Consider the following 24,475-nt stretch of genomic DNA (forward strand, 5'->3'; position numbering starts at 1 on the left):
TTTAGCCACTGTCTGCTGCCAGAATTTGGGGGCACTAAGCAGCCACCCCATCACTGGAGTATAGAGCTATAAGACTAGCCCCTTCCATTTCCCATTTCTCTTTATCAGCCCTTGCATATGAGATCATCTGTCCTTTAGGCTGGATGCCTATTGCTGGAGGCTCAGGAGCCCAGGGCTGTGCCCCTATGGGGCCTCCACAGTTCCCATCCCCCTTTACACCTCTGAAGCAGTCAGTCACTGCCCCATGTAGGGAGCTGTGCCTTATCACCTTGATCACAGCCCTGCCCCTGCCCTGTAGACAGAAGCTGACCCTGCCGAAGGAGATGTTGGCAGGCTGCGGGGCTGGCACCTGCCAGGTGATTGTGACCACCCCCATGGAGATGCTGAAGATCCAGCTGCAAGATGCAGGCCGAATTGGTAAGGTGCAGGGAGGGGACACAGCCTAGGTGGGGACAACAGCTAGACCCTGTCCCCTGACCCTTCCCCAAGCCAGGAGGAAGAGACCAGAGATCCTTTCTCACCAGCTGCTCAGAGGAAGATTCTGGCTGCCCAGGCTCAGCTCTCAGCCCAGGGAGGTACCCAGCCCTCAGTAGAGGCTCCTGCTGCTCCTCGGCCCACAGCCACCCAGCTGACCCGTGACCTGCTGCGGAACCATGGCATTGCTGGCCTCTACAAGGGACTGGGGGCCACACTACTCAGGTGGGAAGATGGGCCTGTGGGAAGAAGAGGTCTGCGGGCTAGCCCCTACCATCAGCATCATCCCCCTGCCTCCCTCCCTCCCCACAGGGATGTCCCCTTCTCCATTGTCTACTTCCCCCTGTTTGCCAACCTGAACCAGCTGGGCCGTCCATCTTCTGAGGAGAAGTCACCTTTCTATGTGTCCTTCCTGGCAGGCTGTGTGGCTGGGAGTGCAGCCGCTGTGGCTGTCAACCCCTGTGATGGTCAGTGCTTAGGTTTGGGCCCCAGTAGGGGGGAGGGCAGGAGGCTAGGCCGCCATAATGACTCTCATGTCCCTTGTAGTGGTGAAGACTCGGCTTCAGTCACTTGAGCGAGGTGTTAATGAGGACACTTACTCGGGATTTCTGGACTGTGCCAGGTGGGGCCAGGACCCATGAGCTGGGGCTGGGCTGGGGCAGGGCTGGGCTGGGCATCAGTTCTGACCATCCTTTCTTTTGCAGAAAGATCTGGAGACATGAGGGCCCCTCAGCCTTCCTGAAAGGCGCATACTGCCGTGCACTGGTCATCGCCCCACTGTTTGGCATCGCCCAGGTGGTCTACTTTCTGGGCATCGCTGAGTCCCTGCTGGGGCTGCTGCAAGAACCCCAGGCCTAAGCCCATGGCTGCTTCTCCCCAGCCTACGGGCTGAGGCCAGAACAGGGTGACCAGCACAAGCCTGAGAAGGACTGGTCTCTCCCCAGTCCTCCCCAACAAACAACAAGGCAGGGGAGGGTGCAGGGTCCACATGGGTGGTGCACACATAGGCCCCCATGGGGTCCTGAGGGACAAAAAATTGGGATCAAGGTCTTATTTATGTAGAAAATGCAGAATTCTGTACATTCCTCAAGCCAGTCCTGTTGAGCCAGTCCTGTCCCATCCCTGTACCCCAACCCAGTCTCACCTGGCCTGAACACCCCCTGAGACAGAGCTGGTCTCTGGGCTGGGGCTCCCAGGCCTGGTTTGGACAGGCAGACCCTACCCTGTAGTCCACTGGCTCCGGTCTCCGAGGCTCTCCTGGTCTACAAACGGGACCCACCCACCCACCCATACAAAATTATTTATTGAATTTGCTGTGCCCACGTGGCTCTGCCTGTCCTCCGTCCATCAGTCTGTTTGCCCCTGCTTCTCTTTCTGCCTCTACCAGGATCCCACTCTGCCTCCCCAGTTAGCCTTACAGGAGGACTGGAGTGTTCTGTCCTCATGTTAAGCTAGGATTCCCAGGCTGGCTGTGCGGCCACATCAATTCTGATCCCAGGCATCCCGCACATACTCTTCCTGGTGTGGGACCCGGAATGTTGAGGTCTTTGTGTGCCTATGATGGGGCAGGTTGCCCTGCCCCCCCACCCCCTCTTGCAGTCGTCTGACCAGGCTGCATGGGGATAGGCCCTTAAGGGCACAGTTGCCTTTCCCTATGGAGTCAGGCATCCTGTGCTTGTGTGCTGTGTATGCCTCAGGTCTTCTGCTGACCCCGTCCAATAATTTAGTTCTCCAGCCTGGTGGCTCTTCTGATAGAGTCCTACTCCTGGGCAGAGATTGCTTGTGGGTAAAGGGTGGGCATGAAGGCCAGTGTGGCGCCTAGGCCACCCAGCTTTCTGGGCCGCTGTCCATATTTGGAAAGCCCCACCCCCATCCCCAGCCCTGGATCCTCTGTTCTGAATCAAAGCAGCCCTCTTCCCCTGCCCTGGCCATGTGATTGTGTTTGGTGATTGACTGAAGTGCTGGTGCTGTGTCCCTCAAGCCCGACCCCCTCCGTGGAGGCCCCTTCCCAGTGACACTACCTGGGGCTCAAGCCTGGGCCTCCTACTTCACGGTTGCTCCTGGGAGCCTCCCCTCCTATCATGTCTGTACCTTGGAAGCTGCTGCTCCTGCTTAAAGAATTATATTTTTTTCTTTTGAAGAGTTTAAAAAGTTGTAACTTTTTGTGTCTTGTCATGTAAAAGATAAATAAATATTCTAAATAGATGCTTGCTTTCAGAGTCTGTGCATGGGTGGGACAGTGAGGACAGGGTGACACATTAGCCAGGCTCTCTCCTCTGCAGACTAGCATTGCCCAGGTCTCCACCCTTGCAGACCCACTCTGGAACCACCTCCTTCCTACCTCACAGTCTGGATAAGGAAGGTGCAGGCAGGCAACCTTGCCTGGTCTTTTGGTTCAGCCCCCTTAGATGTGAGAAGTGGAGCTAGGCATCGTGATACCCTACCCGACCCCACCCCCGGGTTCCCAGGGTGGAGCAGGCAGGCGTGGCCCCGCTGACGCAGCCGCTGTCGCTGCTACCTGCCCCTCCCCTTGCCTCTGGTCCTCCCGGTCCTGCGCCCGGAGTGGTGCATTGTGGGAAACTCCTGAGCACTCCTCAGTATCCGCAGCCGCCGCCCGCTGTCATCCCACCCGCGAAGCGAGTGCGCAGCGAGAAGCTGGAGGTCCGAAGGAAGACGTAAGGCAACAGGCCCTTCCAAAGGCAGGCCGGGACGGGGAAGTGGGGTGGGGTTGGGGACACTGGGTCTGGTGGCCAAGCAGTAGAGCTTTGGCCCTGAAGGTCACCGGGGTTGTGGTGTGAACACCTTACTCTCCGGGCTCAGCAGCCCTGAGAAGAAGGCAGAAGAGACAACTGGAAGAATGGGATGTAAGTGAAAGCCAAAAATAACCCGGAGCAAATCAGCTCTGTACAAACTTGATGCCCAGTGGCTAAGGTCTCTCCAGAACTGTGGCATGGAGGGGACTCGGGTTTTCTAGTAGGTGGGCAGCATCTGGGTTTGTGCACTGGTCATCTCCATCATGATGTGACCTTCAAATGACCTTCATTGTGTTCATTTGCCTGGTGGGGGGCTTGGAGCTCGAGATCTGGCTTCTCAAAGTGGCTCCCCCTCCCTGCATACTGGCGGTTGTCCTCCCAGGGTGGAGGAAGACAGGTGGTCCTGGGCCTTCCAGACAGGAGCCACTGTGGGGCGGGGTTGCCAGGCTCCAGTCTCACCAGCTAGGACACAGAGAATCAAGGTGAGGCCTTTCTATAGCCTAGGGGCCCTATTCTCTGTCACCCCACTCTATGCTACTGCCAGGGACCCTCTTTGCTCCCATAGCACAGCCAGGAATGCTTGCCCTTGAGCTGGATGGAGCTGAGGCCTGCACTGGAAAGGGCACTAGATCTAAGCTGGGTGGGGCAGATGGCTGACCAGAAGCACAGGCTAGCAGATTCCCAAATGGCTTCTCTGCCTCCATTTTATCACTTTCTTGTCCTGATAGTCCTGGTGACCTGGATCCTCTCATTCTCCCCCCTGACAGGATCTGTGAACCCAGACTCTGGGCTCCTTCCCTGTCCTTCTCTTCCTCTCAGACTGTGGTCAGGCTGAGACCAAGGCCCATAGCATCCCATTCTGTGAAATAGCAACAAGCTCCCAAGATGGCATGCAGTGCTCAGCTGTCAGAGCTCACCATGATTCTTTCCTGCCTCCCTTCAGCAAACACTCTCTTCCAGTTTCCAGGGTTAGATCCATTATGTCTACAGCAGTGTGGGGTAGACACAGTGCATGTGAAGCAAGACGAGATTATAGGTGAGGAAACAGGCCTCTGGTTCTTCTCCCCCTGCCCCCCCCCCCGGCTTCTCAGTAGTTGGAGGAGCTTCTCCAAGAATGGTCAGAAGCAAACAGAGGCCAGCCCAGGAAGCTGGGCTGGAGCTCCTCGAGAGTCCAGGGAATTGACAAGGGTATCTCCAAGGGGCAGGGGCAAGGCCAGGCAAGCTAAACAGAAGCCTTATCCCTGTTATCACCTCGTTTCTGTCTCCCTCTAGACCCATATAATGCCCAGAGGTGAGCTGTCCTGAGACACTGTGATCCAGCCGCCTGCCAGTCCCACAAGCCCCAAGTCAGCTGCCGACACAAATCGTCATGGAGTCCCGGGGAAAGTCAGCCAGCAGCCCCAAGCCAGACACCAAGATGCCTCAGGCCACAGCTGAGGCCAAGGCCACTCCAGCTGCTGATGGGAAAGCCCCCTCGACCAAGCCTGTGAAGAAGGACACCCAAACAGAGAAGCAGGAGCAACCAACAGCCCCTGGGCCAGCTACTACCAAGAAGACACCGGCCAAGGCAGACCCTGTACTTCTCAACAATCACAGCAACCTGAAGCCAGCCCCCGCAGTGCCCGCAGCCCCCAGTAGTCCTGATGCAACTTCAGAGCCAAAGGGTCCTGGGGACGGGGCCGAGGAGGATGAGTCCAACACTGGAGGCCGAGGCCCCTGGCCTTGTGAGAACTTGACCCCTTTGCTAGTGGCTGGGGGTGTGGCTGTGGCCACCATGGCCCTAATTCTTGGTGTGGTCTTCCTAGCCCGGAAAAAATGATGCCTGGTGTCCAGGTGGGGGGCACAGAGCCACTTTCTGTACAGACCTGAATATATAGTGCATGCAAGGTCCTAGATACTTATCTATACATACATACATACATCATACACACACACACACACACACACACACACACACACACACACACACGTATGCTACATACATCCACGCAGCAGGAGAGAGATAGACAGTGAGCCCACCTCCACTGACCCCAGCACATTCTTTCCCAAGTCCTGGGGCAAGAGCTCAGCTCTGCAGTTTGCAGGAAGCACTGACATGGGGCAGAGGGGATAGCCTGGACTAAACAACTAAGAACAGATGCTGGATGTGGTAGATGGAGATAAGTAGAGTAGGCTGGCCCTGTAGGGACATTAAAGGGCATGACTGTTTTACTCTCCCCACTTCTCTTTTGTGTAGCTGGGGGCAGTCTGTCTGGGCCTGACGCAGGGGGACTGACCCAAGGTGGGAATTCAAATCTGCAGAGCTACCTCCACCCACTGTCTCTGTCCTGGCTGAGTGGAAACCCGAAGCTTAACAACTAAATTTGGGGTGGGATCCCCCCTTCACCTTTTCCATATGTGCCCCAGGAGAGCTCCTGAAGCTAGGACCACCTTACTCCATGCCCAGAGCAGCATTTATTTTTCTTTTTTCTTTCTTTTGGAGGGGTGGGGGCCTGAAAGTCTGGCAGGGAGGTAGGAAATATGGAGGATCCACATTACAGTTGCGCCAGCCCAATACCCCTCAACAGACTGCCCTGCCTGCCTGCACCCAACACCCCCTTGAGTCTAACAGCGTATAAATGCAATAACACAGGTAGAGTAGAACTGCCCAGTGGGTGACAATCACCCACTGCCTGCAGGAAGACCTGCTGTGCAGCCCCTCCTTAGTGCGTCTGGCCCCAGCTTGCCCCTTGGTGCGGCTACAGTGGGCAGGTTTCCTTTCCAGAAGACTGAAGTGGGCTCTAAGGAAACATTGCCCTCACCTGGCCAGCGGCTGTAGGGACCTTGGGTCAGAGTGGAGGCTGAGTTTGAAATAAACTGTTACAATATAAAGGCTGGGCTGGTGTCCTCACCTGCATGGGGCGGGGAGGGGCAGAGACTTCCTACTTGGGTACGTGTGGGTCACAGATCCGTCATGTGGGCTTTCCAGGGAACAGGTAAGAATTCCTAGGTCCTCCTTCATGCCCTGATCGTTATGGGCTATGTGTACCCACAAGCCCAACCTACCCCTCCCTTTCTCAGGTGATACTTCCCTGGCCTTTGTGGGACCCTGAAACCAGATGGACATCCAGGAACTTCACAATGGCAGCCCCACCCCCACCCCCACCCCCCACCCGCCAACCTGAGCTGCTGCTCACAGTGCTCTGGAACAGAAGACAGAAGACTTTGTCCCTCAGCTAGAAATTGCCTGCCAGGTGGGAGGTGGTGGTACACACCTTTAATCCCAGCACTCAGGAGGCAGAGGCAGGCGGATCTCTGAGTTAGATGCCAGCCTGGTCTACAGAGCCAGTTCTAGGACAGCCAGGGCTACAAAGAGAAACCCTGTCTTGAAAAACCAAAAGAAAAAATAACAACAAAAACCTGCCTGCCAGCAAGGAAGGCTCCTGCATCCATGGAGTGCAGAAGCTGAAGTGGGGTTCCTTCTCTGGTCACTTCTCTTCCACAGCTCTCTGAGCCCATTTTGCCCCGATGTTCAGCAAGGGGAACTGCTCATGGCTCCAGCTGTGAGTAAGGCTGTAGGGCAGCGGGCTGTAAAGGACAAGGCTTATTTTGGAACATATCACCCTGGGCCCCTTCTCCCCACCCTAGGGGGCTATTGAGGCTGGCAGGCAGGAGCTTGTTGAGCACCTTCTCCTGGAGGCTTTCTTTGAGCTGGTGTTTTTTTCTTCCTAATTTCTTGGTGCCTACCCTCCTCAGAGAAGTCTCTCTGCCCACATAACACACATCCCATTAAACTCTGGACAACCCCAACAGGGTGAAGACATCCCAAATGCGCCACTTGTCCTTTCTCAGATCACTCTTCCTGGTCTCCCTTTGACCTCTTTCAACTCCAGGTTGGCACCTGCCTGAGACAGGGCTTCCTAAAGACAGGCTGCTGTGGACATGCTGGACACATGGTCACCTCTGACTCATTGGCACTGCAGGTGCTGAGGCTGCGCTGCCTGGACACTGGCTGACTCATCTAGTACTCACATCCGTCCATCCTTTGCCTTGCACCTTAAAACACACAAGCATTTCCAGGCCTTTTATTGAACTAGGAGGCAGCAGAAGTGACTGTGAGTTTCTGCTGCGGTGAACCACTGTGAGCTGGCTCTTTGAAGTGATGTTCTTCTCATGCTGTTACTCCTTTACAGGTTCTCTATTAAAGCACCTATAGGTTGTTTTTAAAATACTGGTGCCTAGGACTGGAGAGATGGCTCAATAAGAGCATTTCAGGGTTCCTGGGTTTGATTCCCAGCACCTATGTAATGGCTAACAACCATCTGTAACTGAGGTTTCAAGGGAATCTGATGCCCTCCACAGGCAACAGGCATACACATGGTACACAAACAAATACAGGCAAAACACCCACACATGTAAAATTAATTAAAATATTGGGGGCTGGTTAGATGACTCAGTGGTTAGGAGTATTGACTGTTCTTCCAGAGGTCCTGGTTTGATTCTCAGTACCTACATGGTGGCCTACAACCTGTAACTGTAGTCCCAGGGAATTGAGTTGGACATACATTGTATATATGCATATGCAGACAAAACACCCATACACATAAAGAGAAATTAGAGCCGGACAGTGGTGGCTCACACCTTTAATCCCAGCACTTGGGAAGCAGAGGGAGGTGGATCTCTGTGAGTTCAAGAGCAGCCTGGTCTACAAGAGCCAGCTCCAGGACACAGGTTCCAAAGCTACACAGGGAAGCCCTGTCTCAAAAAAAAAAAAGGGGGGGGATTAGATCAAGGTTGTCCACTGGTATGCTACTGGAAGGTAGCAGGAACATTGAGGGTGGAGCCTAGTAAGAGGATTTCTTAGCCAGGTGGTCATGGTGAATGCCTTTAATTCCAGAACTCAGGAGGCAGAGGCAGTCAGATCTGTGAGTTTGAGGCCAGCCTAGTCTACAGAGCAAGTGCCAGAACAGGCTCCAAAGCTACACAGAGAAACCCTGTCCAAAAAAAAAAAAGGGGGGGGCTTCTTGTCACCAAAAGGTAGTTTATTTGTTGTTATTTGCCTGCCTGTTGTTGTTAATTTTTAAGTCAGATATGGTAGCATATATTTTTAATGCCAGCACTTAGGAAGTAGAGGAAGGTGGATCTTTCTGAGTTTGATATCAGCCTGGTCTACAGAGTCAATTCCAGGTCAGGACTACATAGAGACCCTGTCTCAAAACAAACAAAAAATTAATTGAATGTTTGCCTACATGTATGAATATGCAATGCTCATATACCTGGTGCCTATGGAGAGAAAAGAGCATCAGATCCCTGAACTGTAGTTACAAACTGCTGTGAGTGGCCATGTGTTTATGCTTACTGAGTCCTCTGCAAGAGCAGCCAGGGCTCTTAACCACTGAACCATCTCCCCAGCCCCTAGCAAGTGCTTTTAACTACTGAACTATCTCCCTGGCCTGCTTACATGTTTTGTTTTGTTTGTTAATTTGTTTTTGTTGTTGTTTTGTTTTGTTTTTTGTTTTTGAGACAGGGTTTCTCTGTGTAATAGTCCTGGCTGCGCTGGAACTCACTTTGTAGACCAGGCTGGCCTTGAACTCACAAAGATTCACCTGCCTCTGCCTCCCGAGTGAAGGGATTAAAGGCAAGCACCACCACCCGGCACCTGATTTTTTTTTTTTTTTTTAATGCAGGATTTCAGTATGTAACCCAGGATGACCTCAAATCTATACCTTCTGCCTCAGCTTCCTGAGTACTGAGATTACAGGCTTGCAACACCATGCCTGGCTAAAAAAAACAATCTTATGAAAGGGTGGCAGGGAGCAGAGGTTAACTAAGGTATCAAAACTTAGGCACTGTTCAGTTTATCTACCTTGTTTTTCAATTTTAAAATTATATGTGTATGAACATTTTGCCTGCATATACGTCTGTGCACCACTTGCATGCCTGCCTGATGGTGAGAGGTCAGAATTACAGATGGTTGTGAGCTGCCTCAGACATGCTGGGAACCGAACCCAGGTCCTCTGGAAGAACAGCCAGTGCTCTTAACTACTAACGAATCTCTCCAGCCCTGATTTGTTTTGTTTTGAGACAGATCTCTTGTTGCTCTGGAACTAAGAAAACTAGACTGGCTGATCATCAATCCTTAGGGATTCTTCTCTCCCTGGTGCTGGGGTTACAATTGTGAGTCACCAGGCCTGGCTTTGTCTAGTTGTTGTTTTGGTTTGTTTGGTTTGATTTGGTTTTTTTTAAAGATAGAGTTTCTTTGTGTAGCCCTGGCTGTCTTGGAATTAGCTCTGTAGCTCAGGCTAGCCACAGACTCACAGAGATCTGTCTACCTCTGCCTCCCAAGTGCTCGGATTAAAGGCGTGTGCCACCACTGCCCAGTTTACTTCTTGTTCCTTTGTTTGTTTGATGTGGTTTCTGGGGATCCAACTCGGGTAATCTGGCCGAGTTACTTCCCCTTTATTATTCATTTTTGCATTCTAAGCCTTTAATGCTGCAGTTTATTGCAAATGGTTTCTCAGTGCAGCAGAGGTTTACCAAACATCACACTGTCCCTTTACCTTCTGGAATCTTGGTTAGGAGACCTTGCCATATTATCTATTATTTATCCAAGAATCTCATCTGTGGGTGATCAGCCAGGGCTCTCAGGGTGTTTCTGTTTCATCAGAGCCAAGATGGCCCCTGCTATCCACTTGTGACACCATCTCCTCTTGCTCTTAGTAGAGCCTGTGTAAGCATGCCCCTGCTACCTGTGACTGCAGCTCTGAGGTTCTTTCTTCACTTCCAGAGGGACCTTAGAACTAGGGAGCAAGATAAGCACAGAGGTTCATAGCTGTATTTTCAACCTTCAGGAGGCAGGGTCAGAGGGTGGAGAGTTTCAGACAGCCTTGGGCTACAACATGAGAACATTTTAGAACAAAAACAAAAAACAGAAAAGGCTGGACCCACTGGCTGGCACAAGCTACGGGGAGGCCAAGTCAGGAGGATAATAAATGCAAGGGTGGCCTGAACTATAAAGGAGAACTTAGTAAGATCCCCATGAAAATGAGGGTTGAGCTGGGCTGGGCTGTGGTGCACACCCGAGGCCAGCCTGGTCCTCAGAGTTCAGGACAGCCAGAGCTGTTACACAGAGAAACCCTGTCTGGAAAAACAAAAACAAAAATAGAAGGATTGGGATGTAGACTAGCAGTGGAGCACTTGCCTACCACGTGCAAGGCTTAAGATCCAATTCCAGCACTGAAAAAACAAACACCTGACCAGGTGACAGAGGTCCCGGAGGTCAGGCTCTAATGCTTCACAGGACCTTAAACTTTAGTACAGTAAGGACCCTTCCAGAAGGGAAAAAAGCCCCACAACCCTCAGCAATCCCAGGGCTGATTAAATTACTTTTCTCAACTTTCATAGTCAAACAAATGCAAGTATAGAAACTATTCAGTATGTTTTTAAAAACATGTTCATGTATGCTAAATCACAGACAGAAATGTTCTGATAAGTCATGTCACCTCCACAGAGGTGTCTATGGGCTGGACACTACTAGAGGGAGCCCTGCTTTGGAGGTGACTCCAGGATGTCACTCCCATTTGGGGGCAAAAGTTCCAGCTCAAGCATCCCCAATAGGCCAGCTCAGTTGATTGGACCATTGAAGTGCTAACTAACTATGAAAATGGAGGAGATTCAGTCAGTCATGTTAGAAAGGGAAGAGATAAAGGAGCCCAGGGACCCTCAAGCCCTTTGGGGATACTGAGGTGGATTTTAGGTTATGTAGAGAAAGGACTGAGTAAGGGGCAAGACATGTGCATAACTAAGCAGTCCATGTCTAGAAGACTAGAGGTGCCTCTACCACTGGCTCATCTCTGGTGTTGCAAAGTGGTTCAAATAAGTCAGGGCGTGAAGGGGAAACGTGGATCTCAGGAGTTCTCACTTCTGCTCCTGGAACAGCCTGGTCCTCCTGGAGCTGGGGTTTCTATCCTATGAGGTCTGTTCTTCTAAGTCTATTCTCTTCATGTTGAGTCCTAGGAATGGAACTCAGGATGTCAGGCTTGGTGGCCTTTGTCCACTGACCCATTTCACAGGCTCAGCAAAAGCAGCCTCTAAGTGCCGGGCATTGGTGGCACACGTCTTTAAACTCAGCACTCGGAAGGCAGAGGCAGGCGGATCTCTGTGAGTTCGAAACCAGCCTGGTCTACATAGCTACACTTAGAAACCCTGTCTCGAAAAACCTAACCAAACCAAACCAAAACAAAAAGCACCCCCCCAAAGATTCTACAAGGTTTATTGAATGAGTAGAACCTCATGATTAACTGTGTAGAGTGGGAATGTTTTAGATCCAGGGTCAAATTATCTTGGGCTATCTTTAGTTCTCTTTGTAGTTACTCATTGTCCATCTCTTCTATCAGGAAGAACCTTTGGACTGTACTAACTCTGACTTCCACCAACTCAAAAGCTAAGAATGTTATCAGACAGCATCTGAAATCTAGAGCCTAGATTTCTCAGCTACCTACCGACCTGATGCCCCCATACCAATATATGTGGCAAATGCCTCCATTTATGACTTTTTGTTTTGTAACTATAATTCATATAATCATGTCTATACTGGAACCCATCCAGGGCAACCTCACCAGTGTTCCTGGACCATGATCACTCATATTTGGTTCAGAACAAACATCTTCTACTCACTTTGAAGTGAAAGTCCTGTTTTGCGTCAGCAGTCTCACTAAACTAATTGTTCCAGTTGTTTGGTTCAATGTTTGGCCTTTTACAGTCCTAACAAGCTTGGCCACCCACCCCTGATATGGCAGCTAAAGAAGTAAAAGGCAAGGAAGGAGCTGGGGAGACAGCTCAGTGGACAAGTACTTTCCATGAAATCATGAGGCCCTGAGTGCAACCAAGAACCCACATTTAAAAAACAAACAAAAAGGGGCTGGAGAGATGGCTCAGTGGTTAAGAGCAGTGGCTGCTCTTCCAAAGAACCCAGGTTCTATTCCCAGCACCCACGTGGCAGCTCACACCTGTCTGTAACTCCAGTTCCAGGGGATCTGGTATCCTTACACCAATACACATAAAATAAAGTTTAAAAAGTATTAAAAAAAAAAAAACAAGGGCTGGAGAGATGGCACAGTGGTTAAGAGCACTGGCTACTCTTCAAGGGGACCTGGGTTCAATTTCTTGCATCCAATGGCAGCTCATAATTGTCTGTAATTCCAGTTCCAGAGGATCTGACATCCTCACACAGATATACGTTCAGACAAAACACCAATGCATATAAAAATAAAAACATCCCAAACAGCCCCAGCATTCAGCACTTGCAAACCACACACACACACACACACACACAGAGGCAGGTAGATCTCTGTAAGTTTGAGGTCAGTCTGGTTCCAGAGTTCCAGAAAAGCCAAGGCTACACAGTGATACCCTGTCTCAAAACCAAACAAAAAAGAAACAAGTAGTGAAAATGAGATTTATTCAATGAGGATGGAAACAATAGTGTTCAGGTCTATCTTTGGGGTCCCAGCAAGAGGTTTAGGTTTAGAGGGCAAGAGATATACATAACTAAGCAGTACTGGTCAAGATGTGGCCTCACCCACCTTTGGCTCTGGCCTGTTCTGCAAGGAAGTCTAACAATCAGCAGGATCAGGAGTTCAAGGTTAGCAGAGCACATCTTCGATCCCAGCATGTGGGAGGCAGAAGCAGGTAGATTTCTGAGTTCAAGGCCAGCCTGGTCTAAGGTAGTGAGTTCCAGGAAAGCCCAAGCTACACAGAGAAATCCTGTCTTGAAAACTATAAACAAAATAACAGCAACAACAACCAAGAGTTCAAGGTTATATGGCAAGTTCTTAGCCAGTCTCATAACAAATAAGCACCTGCTTGTTGGTGTTTTTCTGCATCCTAGAAATAAGGAAATTGGCCAGCTGCCCACTCAACCCTCAGGAATAGCAGGAGATAAAATAGCTAGCCGTCCACCTTAAGCTCCTTCCCATCTAAATGCTCTGTATATCCTCAGTAAAGGCCCCAGCCTTTGATGCCACAACACATGACAAGCACCATGACAATTTCTGGAAAAGTATGTCAGAGAAGAACACCTAATTCTTAGGAAATTCTCACCAGTAATCCCAAACCTAGTACTCAGTCTAGGCTACGAGAGAGAGAGAGAGAGAGAGAGAGAGAGAGAGAGAGAGAGAGAGAGAGAGGGAAACAGAGAACAGCAGGATAAGGGAAGAGGCATCTCTACCCATGCTTAGGTACCCCCCTCCCCCAATTCCACCATAGTCTGAGCCACATCTATGACTTCCAGCTGCCACAGTTGAGAAGTGGATTTGAGCTATATTCAAGTTTCTTTTATTCTTTGGCCAAGAACAGAATCTTCTTTGCTGCTTCACAGTGACTGATTTTATTTGTTTGACTAACAATTCCAAGAAGGAAAGAGGACACAGTGCAGTCAAACCCCAGAGGGCAGACGAGGTGGCTCATGTCTCCAGGCTGGATAAGCTACTCAATGAGAGGGATACAACTATGCTAAGTTTTCTCCCCTGCCCACTCATAGTGAGTTCTGGAACTCACTATGTAGCCCATGGATCGCTGGGTGTCTGAGTAAAGATCTTAGACCTGCCCTGGATCTGCTACCCCTTCCTTGTTACTCACAGGGACCCTCTGTACCTGCTTCTAGGCCATATCACCCTACTTAGGGACACAAAGTCATCACCTACCCACAGGCTAGACACCTTCTGGACAGCAAGCTGCCTTAGCAGTCTCACCAACACTGCAGAGGCCCACCTTAGGTGAAGGAACCTTCAGAAGTCCATACATGACAGCAAGGCTGTCACTGGCTGTGTGCTGCTTGCTTTGTATAGCTTTGCATGACTTACCTTGGAGGCTCTAGACGTGGCCCAGGAGGGCCCCACCTGAGCCCTAATGGGGAAAGGGTTTCATCTGGGTCTTTTGTTTTTGAGACAGGGCTTCTCTGTGTAGCCCTGGCTGTCCTGGAACTTGCTCTGTAGACCAGGCTGGCCTCAAATTCATAGATCCTACCTCTGCCTCCTAAGTGCTGGGATTAAAGGCGTGCCACCATCACTCAGCTTCATCTGAGTCTTGAAGGCTACTTGAGGGCTACCTTTCATCTCTAGGCAGCTTCCAACCCTCCACCCTGAAGAGTGTTTACATGGTCAGGATTGTCCCTTAATCCCAAGAGAACTTTATGCCTCCGAACACTTAGTCCTCATTTGAAGGCACACTTGATGGTCACCTGAACTAACAGAGAGGCACCCAGGGCAATACCCATGTAAGGGTGTTCTCACAAGGGTAGTACTTAGCAGATGCTGCAGCAGGTGCCCCAGGCTAAGAGATGGTTGGGAGGTTGACAGAAAAGAGCTCTCAATGTGCAGAGGCCAGGAAAAGGCCTAGGGCAGGAGTGACAGGAGGCAGGACTTGCAGCACAGGTCAGCCCAGCAGGGTCTCCTAGGACTTCTCACCTACCGTTACATTCCAACAGAAGCAGGTTCTGGAAATGAGAAAGAAATGAGTGGCTTTCTTTCTTTCTTTCTTCCTTCCTTTCTTTCTTTCTTTTCAAGATAGGGTCTCACTACATAGCTCTGAATGTTCTGGAACTCACTATGTAGACCAGGCTGGCCTCAAACTCAGAGATCCACCTGCCTTTGCCTCCTGAGTGCCAGTTAAAGGAGTGGCTCTTTCTTGATGCCCAACTTGCCGCCAATATCAAGAGTTCCTATGGCTCAGGAGTTCTATACACAAACAGACCCTATGAATGTAGTCCTCGACCCTCCACTGCCTTCACCACATGGGGGCACTTGCTGATGGATATGATGTCCTAGCAGACCATGTCCAGGACTTAGGTATGTAAGCCTCACAGTCAGGACCTTTGATGTGACCATGAAAGAGACTGAAAGCGCCACAGGGCAGGATGGGGCACTGATCCTCCCTCATGATGAGGTCATGGGTCTTGCCCAAGGACACCCTGGAGCCTCCAGTGCTCTGTCTCAAGTGACAAAACCTGTCCAATACTCCCCACAGTAGCCCTGATCTTGTTAGGTGTCCAGGTTCAGATGTCAGCCCTGAAGGATGCTACTGGGTGGAGGGGCAGGGCCTGGTCACTGTAGCCAGAAAGCCCTGGGGGCAAATGTACCAGTATACCTACCTAAGCACATCGGATCTGGGACATTGCTCAGCAACAGGCCATTTTGGCAGGAAACTCCACATGAGGGCCTGACCCCAGGCAATGTGTTAGGACCGAAAATCCTTCCCACTGATCACAGGAGACTAAAGGAAATGGTCTAGGAATGTCAGATCCAGAACACGGCGCCTAGCCAAGCACTGCTCAGATCTGTTTCATCTGCCTGTTTAAGCCTGAATGCTGATTACAGGGGATCCTGAGCCTTCTCACAGGTGCCTCTGGAAACCAGACACTCTGCTCACTCACAAACATACCACTCTGGACACAGGTCATAGACTTACTTAGGTATGTCCTAGCCATGCTGAATCATCTGTCAGGCATGGCATAGACCACCAACCCTTGGACACACTGAACAGTAAGGCCAGATTTGGAGCCTCCACTTCCTCCTCCATCTCTCACTTAGAACCAGGCGATGGCTTAACAAGTTCTAGTGTTCAAGGAGGCAAGCTGGGGGTATGAGTAGACAGTGAAGTGTCATAGTTAGCTTCAGTTGTCAACTTGACATACTTCAAAAGAGGGAACCTCAGTTGAGGAATTGCTTGTATGGATTAGCCTGTGGGCATGTCTGTGGGGCATTTCTTGATTGCTCATTGATTCAGGGAGAGAGGCTTAGCCCAATGTGTGAGCTGCCTTTTCTGGCCAGCTGTAAGAAAAGCAGCAGTAAGTGTTCCTTCAGTCTCTACTTCAGCTCCTGCCCTGACTTCCCAGCACTGTAATCTGTAAGAAATATCAAATATTAATCTTTTCTATCAATGAGAAATTCAATTTTTCTTTTCTTTTTTTTGGTTTTTTGAGACAGGGTTTCTCTATGTAACAGCCCCAGCTGTTCTAGGAATTTGATGGCTTGGAAAGGTGTTCTCCTTCAGTCAGGGACCCCCTTCCTTTCACCTTCCTCCACTTCTTGTGGTTCTTTTTAGACAAGCCAATTGAATACTGTGAGGTGGAACCCCAGCCAACAGGGAAAAGGCACAGCCAACACCTGAGTTAGAATAGAAACCAAAGCACTTCCTGCCTTGATGTGTTCACTCTTTCCTAGAGCACACTCTCCTGGTCAAGAGTAAAATTTGCTCCGTCCAGACACTTCAGTTGGAATGGTGGTATCTTTATTTACCCCCCGAAACTTACTTCTAACATCTGGGAGTTGAATTAAATTCTTTCCTCCTCAAGACTCAAGCCGATTGCTGGCTCTGCCATTAAGATTGCTTTGGGGACAGCACAAAGGTGAGCTGTGAGTATGTGGACCTTTGGCCATCTGCAATCTGGTCCCTTCATGGGCTTTACGTCAACAGATGGGTTTTTAGGGGTGGGGCAGTCTACAGATCCACAAGGCTTACCTTGAGGCTAGGTCCACCTTGGGGTCTGACTTCTGGCCTGTGAATCCTCAAACATCACCACCCAGACAGCACAGGAACCTGGGCTCCAGGCTCCTTTTCCTACTAGGCCCCACTAGGTACAACATAAGGAACAATCGCTTTAGATACAGGTTGGTCTCCCCAGACCATCTGGCCTTTCCTCAGGAAAGTCAACATCAAGTCCCGGAGGCGTCCCCAGCTCAGGGAGTGACTTTACAATCTCCCCAGGTTCATTCAAAAGTCCAGGGACCCAGTCGTTCGTGGGAACTTCCCAAACACGCAGAGGAAGACCCGCCCACATGCGAACCACTGGATGCGCTGCCCCTCATCCAGTCGGCCTGACCCGTCTTCGCTCCCAGACAGTCTAACGGGGCTCAACTTGCGGGCAGATGCCCAAGGCGCGGTAGCCCTGTGGCCAACTCGGACCCTGAGTAACGCTGCGCTCAATTGAGGGGCGCAAGTCTGTCCCAATCGCCAGCAACCGGGTTACCACCCGTAGCGTATCCCGCCCCGCCCCTCGCGTACGCTCGTCCCGGCCCCCAAATCCTTGCGCACGCGCATTCTACCCCCATCTGCAGGCCAGTTCCGCCCCCCAACCCGGCACATCCTGCAGGCGAGCCCCGCCCTCAGAGCCTTGCACACGCGCATTCCTCTCCAGCGGCAGGCGAGCCCCGCCCCGCACCCGCCCCTAGTGCACTAGCATCAGCCCCTAGCATTAGCCGGGTCTGCAGCCATGGCGTCGGAGCGGCTGCCCAACAGGCCTGCCTGTCTCCTGGTGGCCAGCGGCGCTTCCGAAGGTGAGGCGCGCAGGGCGGCTGTGTGGCGCAGTGGCCTGCCGTTCTGACTCCAGGTCAATGTTTGTACCTGCGGGGTTGGGATCCTGGTACCCTGCACCTGTTTCCCCAGGGCAGGCCTGTGTTGTCTGAGCCAGCAGGCAGGGTGGCCAGCGACTGCAGAGATGACCCTGTTCCCAGATCAGCCACAGGGGGCCTCAGTACTCTGTCCACCATTACTGCCTCCCTGTCCCTGATCCTGGGCCTATCTTCACGATCCTGAAAGGGGTTGCTCGAAAGAGCTACACAGAGGGGACCGGCACACAGAAGCGGGTCTGCGGCGCATGGGTTCTAACTGTTCGGTGTGTGTCTGGGACAGATGATTACTTCACGGGTCTTTAGGGAATTGTCTGGCCCAAGATAGTCATTGCGGGCTTTCCCTCGCGAACCGAACTACATATAGCATCTCAAGCATGCATGAGCGTGAGGGTACAGCGGCACTTGGACTGATGAACCTCTGGATTCCAGAGAAGCGTCCAGGTGGAGATGGGAGGGGGCCTGAGGGTGCTGCTCCACCCTGGAAGAGAGAGTTGGGAGAATCTACACCTGCTCCTAGGTAGTAGGCCTTACTTGAGAGTTTGGAAGTGAGGGATTGAGGAGCTGGTAGAGATAATCTGGGTTCGGTCACTGAAAATGTATTAAGTCATAAAAGTAAAGAAGCTATTGGTGAGTGTCTTTATTCCCAGCACTCAGGAGGCAGAGACAGATGGATCTCTGGGAGTTTGAGGCCAGTCTGGAACTCATATAGTAAGTTCCAGTCCAGAAGGGCTACATAGTGAGATCCTGACTCAAAAACTAAACTAAACCAAAACAAAACCCACAAACCAAAAGCCTAGTGTAGGAGTTGGAGGCAGGTTAATGGCTACATGAGAAGCTGTCTCAAAAAGAGAAGGAAAGGCCAGGTGGTGGTGGCCCACGGCTTTCACCCCAGCACTCAGGAGACAGAGGCAGGCCGATATTTGTGAGTTGGAGGCAAGAGCTAGTTCCAGGAAAGCCAGGGCTACACAGAAAAACCCTGCCTTGAAGGAAAAAAAAAAAAGCTGCAAGAGACAGAGACAGAGAGAGAAGGAATGATGAAGCTAAAGGGTTGTGCCCTTAGATTAAACCAGCACAGGTCACTGCACTTGAGAATGTGATATGAGTCTCTACTCCCTAGTTGAGGGGAGGCTAGGCTGTACCCATAAATCGTCTTTAATCTTATTTTTCGAGACAGAAGTGTGTGTGTGTGTGTGTGTGTGTGTGGTTGTGGATGCCCTAGAACTCATTCTGTAGACCAGTCTGGCCAGAGATCTCCCTGCTTCTGCCTCCCAGGTGCTGGTATTAAAGGTGTGCTCACCTGGGTTCTGGAGTCAAATGAGCTAGGCAAACTGTTCCTTTTTGAAGTATTCTTGATGGGCAGAAGAGTGCTGAGAACAGCATGATGGGGGCAGAATCTTACACTCTTAGGACGATGGGACCCTCTAGGTGTCCTGGGTGTGGGAAGTGCCCCAAACACCATGCTCTGCTGCTACTTTTACTTCTATGACATGTTGACCGTTGCTTTCCCCAGGCTATGGGGACCTTGGATACTGGTGGTTCTGTAGGGGATGACCCGAATGTTTGCCTTTGGAAGTACCTGTAGTGGGAAAGGGTGGGATCCAGCTAAGGCTGTAGGGCTGCTGGCAGACAGTTAAGGTGGGCTGGAGGTCTGAAGGTAGAGGTATTAGCTCAAGCAGAGGGCCTATTCTGGGAGGCTGCAGAACCACCGGAGCCCTTGCAGGTCTTTCTGGGACCAGAGGCCAAAACTGGCCAAGTAATAGACCTGCTGTGGACATCTCAGTTACATATTTCGGAACCTGAAATGCTGCTGTCCTGCCCCTGGGTGTAGACCCTGGGGTGGGTAAATTGGACTGCTCCTAAGGCTGCTTCTGGGACCAGGATAGTCCCCAGGAGCATTGAGGCAGTCTCCAGGGAATAGTGACGGGCCAGCTGGCCCTGTCATGCCTTTGCCTTTTTGAAACCCTGTCTTACAGGTGTGTCAGCCCAGTCCTTCTTCCACTGCTTCACACTGGCCAGTGCTGCCTTCAACCTACAGGTGGCCACCCCTGGGGTGAGTATAGTCATTCTTCCCCAGGGAACCCCTCGGAGCCTCTCGTCTTTTGGGTGAGGATAGGAGAGTATAGAAAGCCCTCTGTAATTGATAGGGCCAGGAGGGAACTTACTCCTCCAGGTAAGAGGATCTACAATCAAACTTGGTGGGATCCTTAAGTCAACGTCCCAACTCCCTGGACTATGACTACCTGTGTTAATGGGGCTCTTTTCATTGTGGCTTGCACTTTTGCAGGTCTATAAGTAAAAGGTAAGATTTGGTCCACGTGTGCATGCAGGTCCTGTACAGATCCTCCTAACAGGAGAGTGTGGTGGTATTTTGCTTGTACAAATAAAGCTTGTCTGAAGATCAGAGGATGGAGCTTGCCACTAGCTAACCATAAAGGTCAGGAGGTCTTTACAGACAGACAGGAAGTGAGATGGCTGGGTGGAAACAGAAAGTAAGATGGCTGGGCAGAAACAGGAAGTGAGATGGCTGTAAGGAGATGTTACAGGAGAGATTCTTGATTCTTGCATTGTGATCCTGGGAACACCAGATATAAATGGGTCACAGAGAAGTGTTGTATATTTGCATGTTTTGAAGTCACCAGGTGGGTGGGACAGTTGTTGCTACTTTATAATTAGGAGACTGGGGACCATGGGCATAGTAATCCTATGGTAAGACCTCAGCATTGTGTTGTACTGGGCTCCTGTACACTGGTGGTTTGGTTCTCTGGGACTGCCTTGTACTTGATTTTTCTCTCTCTGTAGCCACTAGATGCTCCCTGCCTGAGCCAGCCAGTGAAAGTCACTGTCTGGGCGGGTATTTGTGCCCCAAGGGATGTTTTGAAATCTGATTTTCAGATGTGGGGGAAGAACCTGCTGCTGACCCTTCACCTAGGCTCTGCTTCTATAGGGAAAGGCCATGGACTTTGTGGACGTGACTGAGAACAATGCACGTTGGGTACAAGACTTCCGCCTCAAGGCTTATGCCAGCCCTGCTAAGCTTGAGTCCATAGATGGTAGGTTGGGAAAGTGACAGGTGGTAACTTCTAGCTAGTGGGTCCCTGTGGAGGGCCTCTGTGTCTGGCCGTGCCCTTATTTGACCTGTGGCTTCCCCCTAGGTGCCCGGTACCATGCTCTCCTGATTCCCAGCTGTCCTGGTGCCCTGACTGACCTTGCCAGCAGTGGGTCCCTGGCTCGGATACTGCAGCACTTCCGCTCAGAGAGCAGTGGGTGACAAGAAACTGGCGAACAGGCTAGCAGGCAGATGCCTGTGTGGAGAGTAGGAGGGGATGACGAAAACAGTGGGTGTCAGGGAACTAGAGACTAGGTTTGGAAGGCAGATAGATAGTGGATATTGAGTGCAGGGTTTAGGATTCAGGACTGGGCGTGCCTGGTGATCTCATCAGCCCATCAGATGGGACTGGAGAGCTGCAGTGGCACTGACCAGCACACAGGTAAGTTTGCTCTGTGTCCATGTGCACAAGAGTGATCTCACTAGACATAATGTGTGTGCTGTTAGTCTCTGCACTGTGAGCCTCTGAAGGCCAAGAGAGGGCTGATGACCATGGCCTGTTAGCCCTTTCCATGGTAGGTTAATCAGGATGCTGTCTGGATTCCTGGTGGGAATCGGCAACATCTGTAGGCTGGGGCAGGATGCTCATCAGAGACCAGAATGCAGACAGGCTTTATGCAATGTCCTTTGTTGATGAGAGCTGGCCTTCTGGGCTGAGACAAGAAGCAATTGTTTCCAGCTACCTCAGCCATGGGAATACACTGGCCATTAAGTTGCCTTTGGGGAGGAGCCAGGGTTGCCCCATTGCAGGGCAGGATACCCCTGGGAGTACCACCCCCAGATGCACAGTGGCTTCTCTGCAGTTTGAAGCAAGCAGTGGCTGGTACATGGACTGGAAGTTCTATATGCTTGCACGTGTCTTAAAACCGAGGCAGCATGGGCTCTAAGTAAACTCTAGTCTTGAAGCATCCACCTTGCAGGATGGGACAATTGGGAGGGGACCCTATCCAGGATAGCATCCAGTGCCTCAGAGTACCTTACTACTTTTAGAACCCATTTGTGCCATTGGCCATGGTGTTGCTGCCCTGTGCTGTGCTACCAATGAAGACAGGTCCTGGGTGTTCCAAGGCTACAGTCTGACAGGGGTGAGTATTTTCATGGACAAGCCAGTGTCCCATTCCATCCTATCTTCTTACCCCTACTTGAACCAGGAAGAGATTCCTTTAGGCACTGTGTCCCCATACTGCTAGAGCAGTTCTCTCCTTGTGCATGTGATGTATATACTAAGTGTAAGAGGTCAAGCAGAGCCTGGGACCCTCGGGGGTGAGCCTCAGCCCCTCATGTGAACATCATGGAACCCACAAAGGGACTCCTTCCAGAGAATACCAGTCCATCTCATTTTGGTCACACCTACGCCTTGATGCTGAGGGAGCAAGGCACATTAAGCTATAGTGGCTTAGTCTTCAAAAGATGACTGAGTTTTGCCTTTGTCCATCTTCCGCATGTGGTAGCTTCGGCTCCTGCTTTGATTTGACCTGCCTGATCCCTGGGGTTGGTCTTGGGGACAGTAGGACACTGGGCAAGGTAGAGCCACTAGCTCGTCTGACTCAGGCCCTGCCCTTTCAGCCTTCTGTGTACGAGCTCATCAGGGCACCTGACTTTGCCTGCCTGCCGCTGGTTGTTGAGGACTTTGTGAAGGACTCTGGTGCTGGCTTCAGTGGTGAGCCCAAGTTGGTGTCTTACACTTAGATTTGTGGGGCTCCCTGCTGTGTCTTGGGTTGGTATCTTAGGTCCTGCATATACCCCTGTGGTGAATGGTTCACCCAGACTGGCTTTCCTACTGCCCCCTGGTGTTCACAGCTCCTCGGTGGGTGGGACTGGGACAGGGTCTAGGCCTTGTGGGCCTAAGGCTTGTGCTTTCTGTCTTAGCCAGTGAGCCGGATGCTGTGCATGTGGTGCTGGACCGCCACCTGGTCACTGGCCAGAATACAAACTCTACTGTTCCTGCTGTCCAGAACCTGCTCTTCCTCTGTGGCAGCCGGTGAGGCTCCTGAGAAGGGATTGGGTGGATTCTGCTTTGTGACTGGCTCCCTCTGCTGGGCAGTTTTGTCTTCGATTCTCTGCCTGCTGGTACTGAGTCTGGACCCTGTGTTCATCCTATAGGAAGTAACTTGGATGCTGTCCCTGATCCTGGTGGCCTAGAGACAACAGCTGAACTCACTGTGGCTTCTTCTGTTGGCCCTTACTTGACAGGGCTCTCAAGCCTCCATCTGGACTTTGTGGAATCCTGGAGGCTTCCAGGAGTTAAGACTTGTAGAGTATCAGTTCTAATGTAGACTGAAACCCCTCCCTCCATTCCCAGCCCATAGTGTGGAGCATCTTGGCTGGTCAGGCAGTCCCTGAGAACTGCAAATTGAACATTCCAAGAAGAATCATCCATGGGAGATAGTCAGCTGTGGGGTCTTAGGATGGGGTGTTGCTCTTCCATGGCCCTTTGGCTGTTCCCATCCCTTTAGTTGTTGGTAGGAACCCTGGGGAAGGGACTGACTGACTGGTGCTTGCTCTGAATTCATCTTGCCAAAGGTCTAAGCAGGCAGCATTCTTGCTGAAGAAATCTGCCCTTGCTGGCCTGTGGTTTTTAATGCAATAGAGGCCCCAGCTCAGCCTGGCATGGTCCTGGGCCCTTGGAGTGGACACAGTAATGTTACCCTGCCTCATCTGGCATGGAAAAAATATTAGTGTCACACCTTGAGATCCTTAGACTGCTGTTACTCCACAGTCTGTCCAATGGCCTCTAGCTTACAAAAGCCTCTCAGCCCAGGTCTTTATTTCATCTACTCCTGGAAGGAATGGCTACAGATAGGCTTGGGTTCTATGTACCTGAGCCTTTCACTATGGAATAGGAATAGCCATGAGTCCTGTCTCCCAGACCCTGGACAGGCTTTAGCTGAGGACCTGATGTGGCTGTGTGGACATGCTTGTTTTCTGTCAATCCTGGGGCACCTGGCCTGGACTGTAGCCTCCAGTGAGCAGCCTTCTAGCCCTGGAATAGAACCTAACAGATAACTTGGACCTCTCAACTTCCATCTCCACTTAACTTTTGCACATCCCAAGCTCCAGAATAGCGCTAGTGTCAGAGACCTGGAGAAATACCTTTTGGTGGTTAATAATCTTTAATGAGGGAATTCCAGAACCAAGTGGAAGAAAGAAGCAGGAGAGCCCACCTGCCCCTGGATTCCTCCCTGGCCTTGCAATGCTGACATCTGCCATGTGCACTATGACTATGCAATGATGGATACTCCTGGACAAAACCTTCAAAATCTGAGGCTTGGCGCCCAAGGCTTGGCTGGTTCAGGCACAGGCTAGATGGTCTGTAAACAACAAATACATTTCACTCACATCTTGAAGCTTCAAATCCAAGGTTATAGTGTGGCAGGTGTGCCTGGTAAGAGCTTCCTGGCTCAGACCTCTTTGCTTCTTACCTGATGGGAAGGGTTAGGTGCTCTCTGAAACCTCTTTAGAGGTCACTGATTGCTTCATGAAGCCAAAGTCCCATTTAACACCATCACCTCAAAGATGAGCTCTTAGCATGAATTAGGGCACAGCTTTTGCTGATGGGGCTTGAAAGTTTCTGATTGGCTGGCTCTACATGAGCTTCATGTTTCTCTCCCTCTCCCTCTCTGTTTTGTTTTTTTGAGACAGGGTTTCTCTGTAGCTTTGGAACCTGTCATGGAACTCACTCTGTAGACCAGGCTGGCCTGGAATTCACAGAGATCCACCTGCCTCTATCTCCCAAGTGCTGTGATTACAGACCT

The 24,475-nt window shown here is 51.1% G+C and overlaps 3 protein-coding genes across 12 annotated transcripts in view; all 3 read left to right on the top strand.

Moving 5' to 3' along the window:
• Positions 1–2,679, top strand: part of Slc25a22 (solute carrier family 25 member 22) — an 8,062-nt gene extending 5,383 nt beyond the window's left edge. For all 5 annotated transcript variants that reach the window (XM_027408943.2, XM_027408947.2, XM_027408948.2 and 2 more), the window contains exons 6-10: positions 299–417; positions 525–699; positions 787–941; positions 1,021–1,096; positions 1,179–2,679. In XM_027408943.2, the coding sequence (XP_027264744.1) occupies positions 299–417; positions 525–699; positions 787–941; positions 1,021–1,096; positions 1,179–1,332 (679 nt within the window). In that variant the 3' untranslated portion in view covers positions 1,333–2,679. The remainder of the gene's footprint in view (positions 1–298; positions 418–524; positions 700–786; positions 942–1,020; positions 1,097–1,178) is intronic.
• A 1,633-nt stretch (positions 2,680–4,312) lies between these two features.
• On the top strand, positions 4,313–6,060 carry Cend1 (cell cycle exit and neuronal differentiation 1). Its single transcript, XM_035441275.1, has one exon. The coding sequence runs from the start codon at positions 4,597–4,599 to the stop codon at positions 5,044–5,046; it is 450 nt and encodes a 149-aa protein (XP_035297166.1). The 5' UTR covers positions 4,313–4,596; the 3' UTR covers positions 5,047–6,060.
• An 11,363-nt stretch (positions 6,061–17,423) lies between these two features.
• On the top strand, positions 17,424–24,067 carry Gatd1 (glutamine amidotransferase like class 1 domain containing 1). Of its 6 annotated transcripts, none has more exons than XM_035442105.1 (8): positions 17,424–17,539; positions 19,588–19,664; positions 20,559–20,664; positions 20,767–20,874; positions 21,711–21,805; positions 22,287–22,380; positions 22,594–22,701; positions 22,824–24,067. In XM_035442105.1, exons 1-8 carry the CDS (start codon positions 17,476–17,478, stop codon positions 22,994–22,996), a joined length of 825 nt encoding a protein of 274 aa, XP_035297996.1. In that variant the 5' UTR covers positions 17,424–17,475; the 3' UTR covers positions 22,997–24,067. The 6 variants fall into 6 exon arrangements, with proteins under 6 accessions (XP_035297996.1, XP_027264752.1, XP_027264753.1 ...); XM_027408951.2 differs by having other exon boundaries at positions 22,590–22,701; positions 22,824–22,966; XM_035442106.1 differs by lacking the exon at positions 17,424–17,539 and adding an exon at positions 19,942–20,048.
• The last annotated feature ends 408 nt before the right edge of the window (positions 24,068–24,475 follow it).

Source organism: Cricetulus griseus, chromosome 3 (assembly GCF_003668045.3).
Source record: "Cricetulus griseus strain 17A/GY chromosome 3, alternate assembly CriGri-PICRH-1.0, whole genome shotgun sequence".
Taxonomy (NCBI): domain Eukaryota; kingdom Metazoa; phylum Chordata; class Mammalia; order Rodentia; family Cricetidae; genus Cricetulus; species Cricetulus griseus.

Coding starts and splice junctions, on each gene's coding strand:
- Cend1 (XM_035441275.1), top strand. CDS start 4,597: ATGGAGTCCCGGGGAAAGTCAGCCAGCAGCCCCAAGCCAGACACCAAG.
- Gatd1 (XM_035442105.1), top strand. CDS start 17,476: ATGGCGTCGGAGCGGCTGCCCAACAGGCCTGCCTGTCTCCTGGTGGCC. Junction 17,540..19,587: donor GGCCAGCGGCGCTTCCGAAG/GTGAGGCGCGCA, acceptor CCTGTCTTACAG/GTGTGTCAGCCCAGTCCTTC. Junction 21,806..22,286: donor AAGGCTACAGTCTGACAGGG/GTGAGTATTTTC, acceptor CTGCCCTTTCAG/CCTTCTGTGTACGAGCTCAT.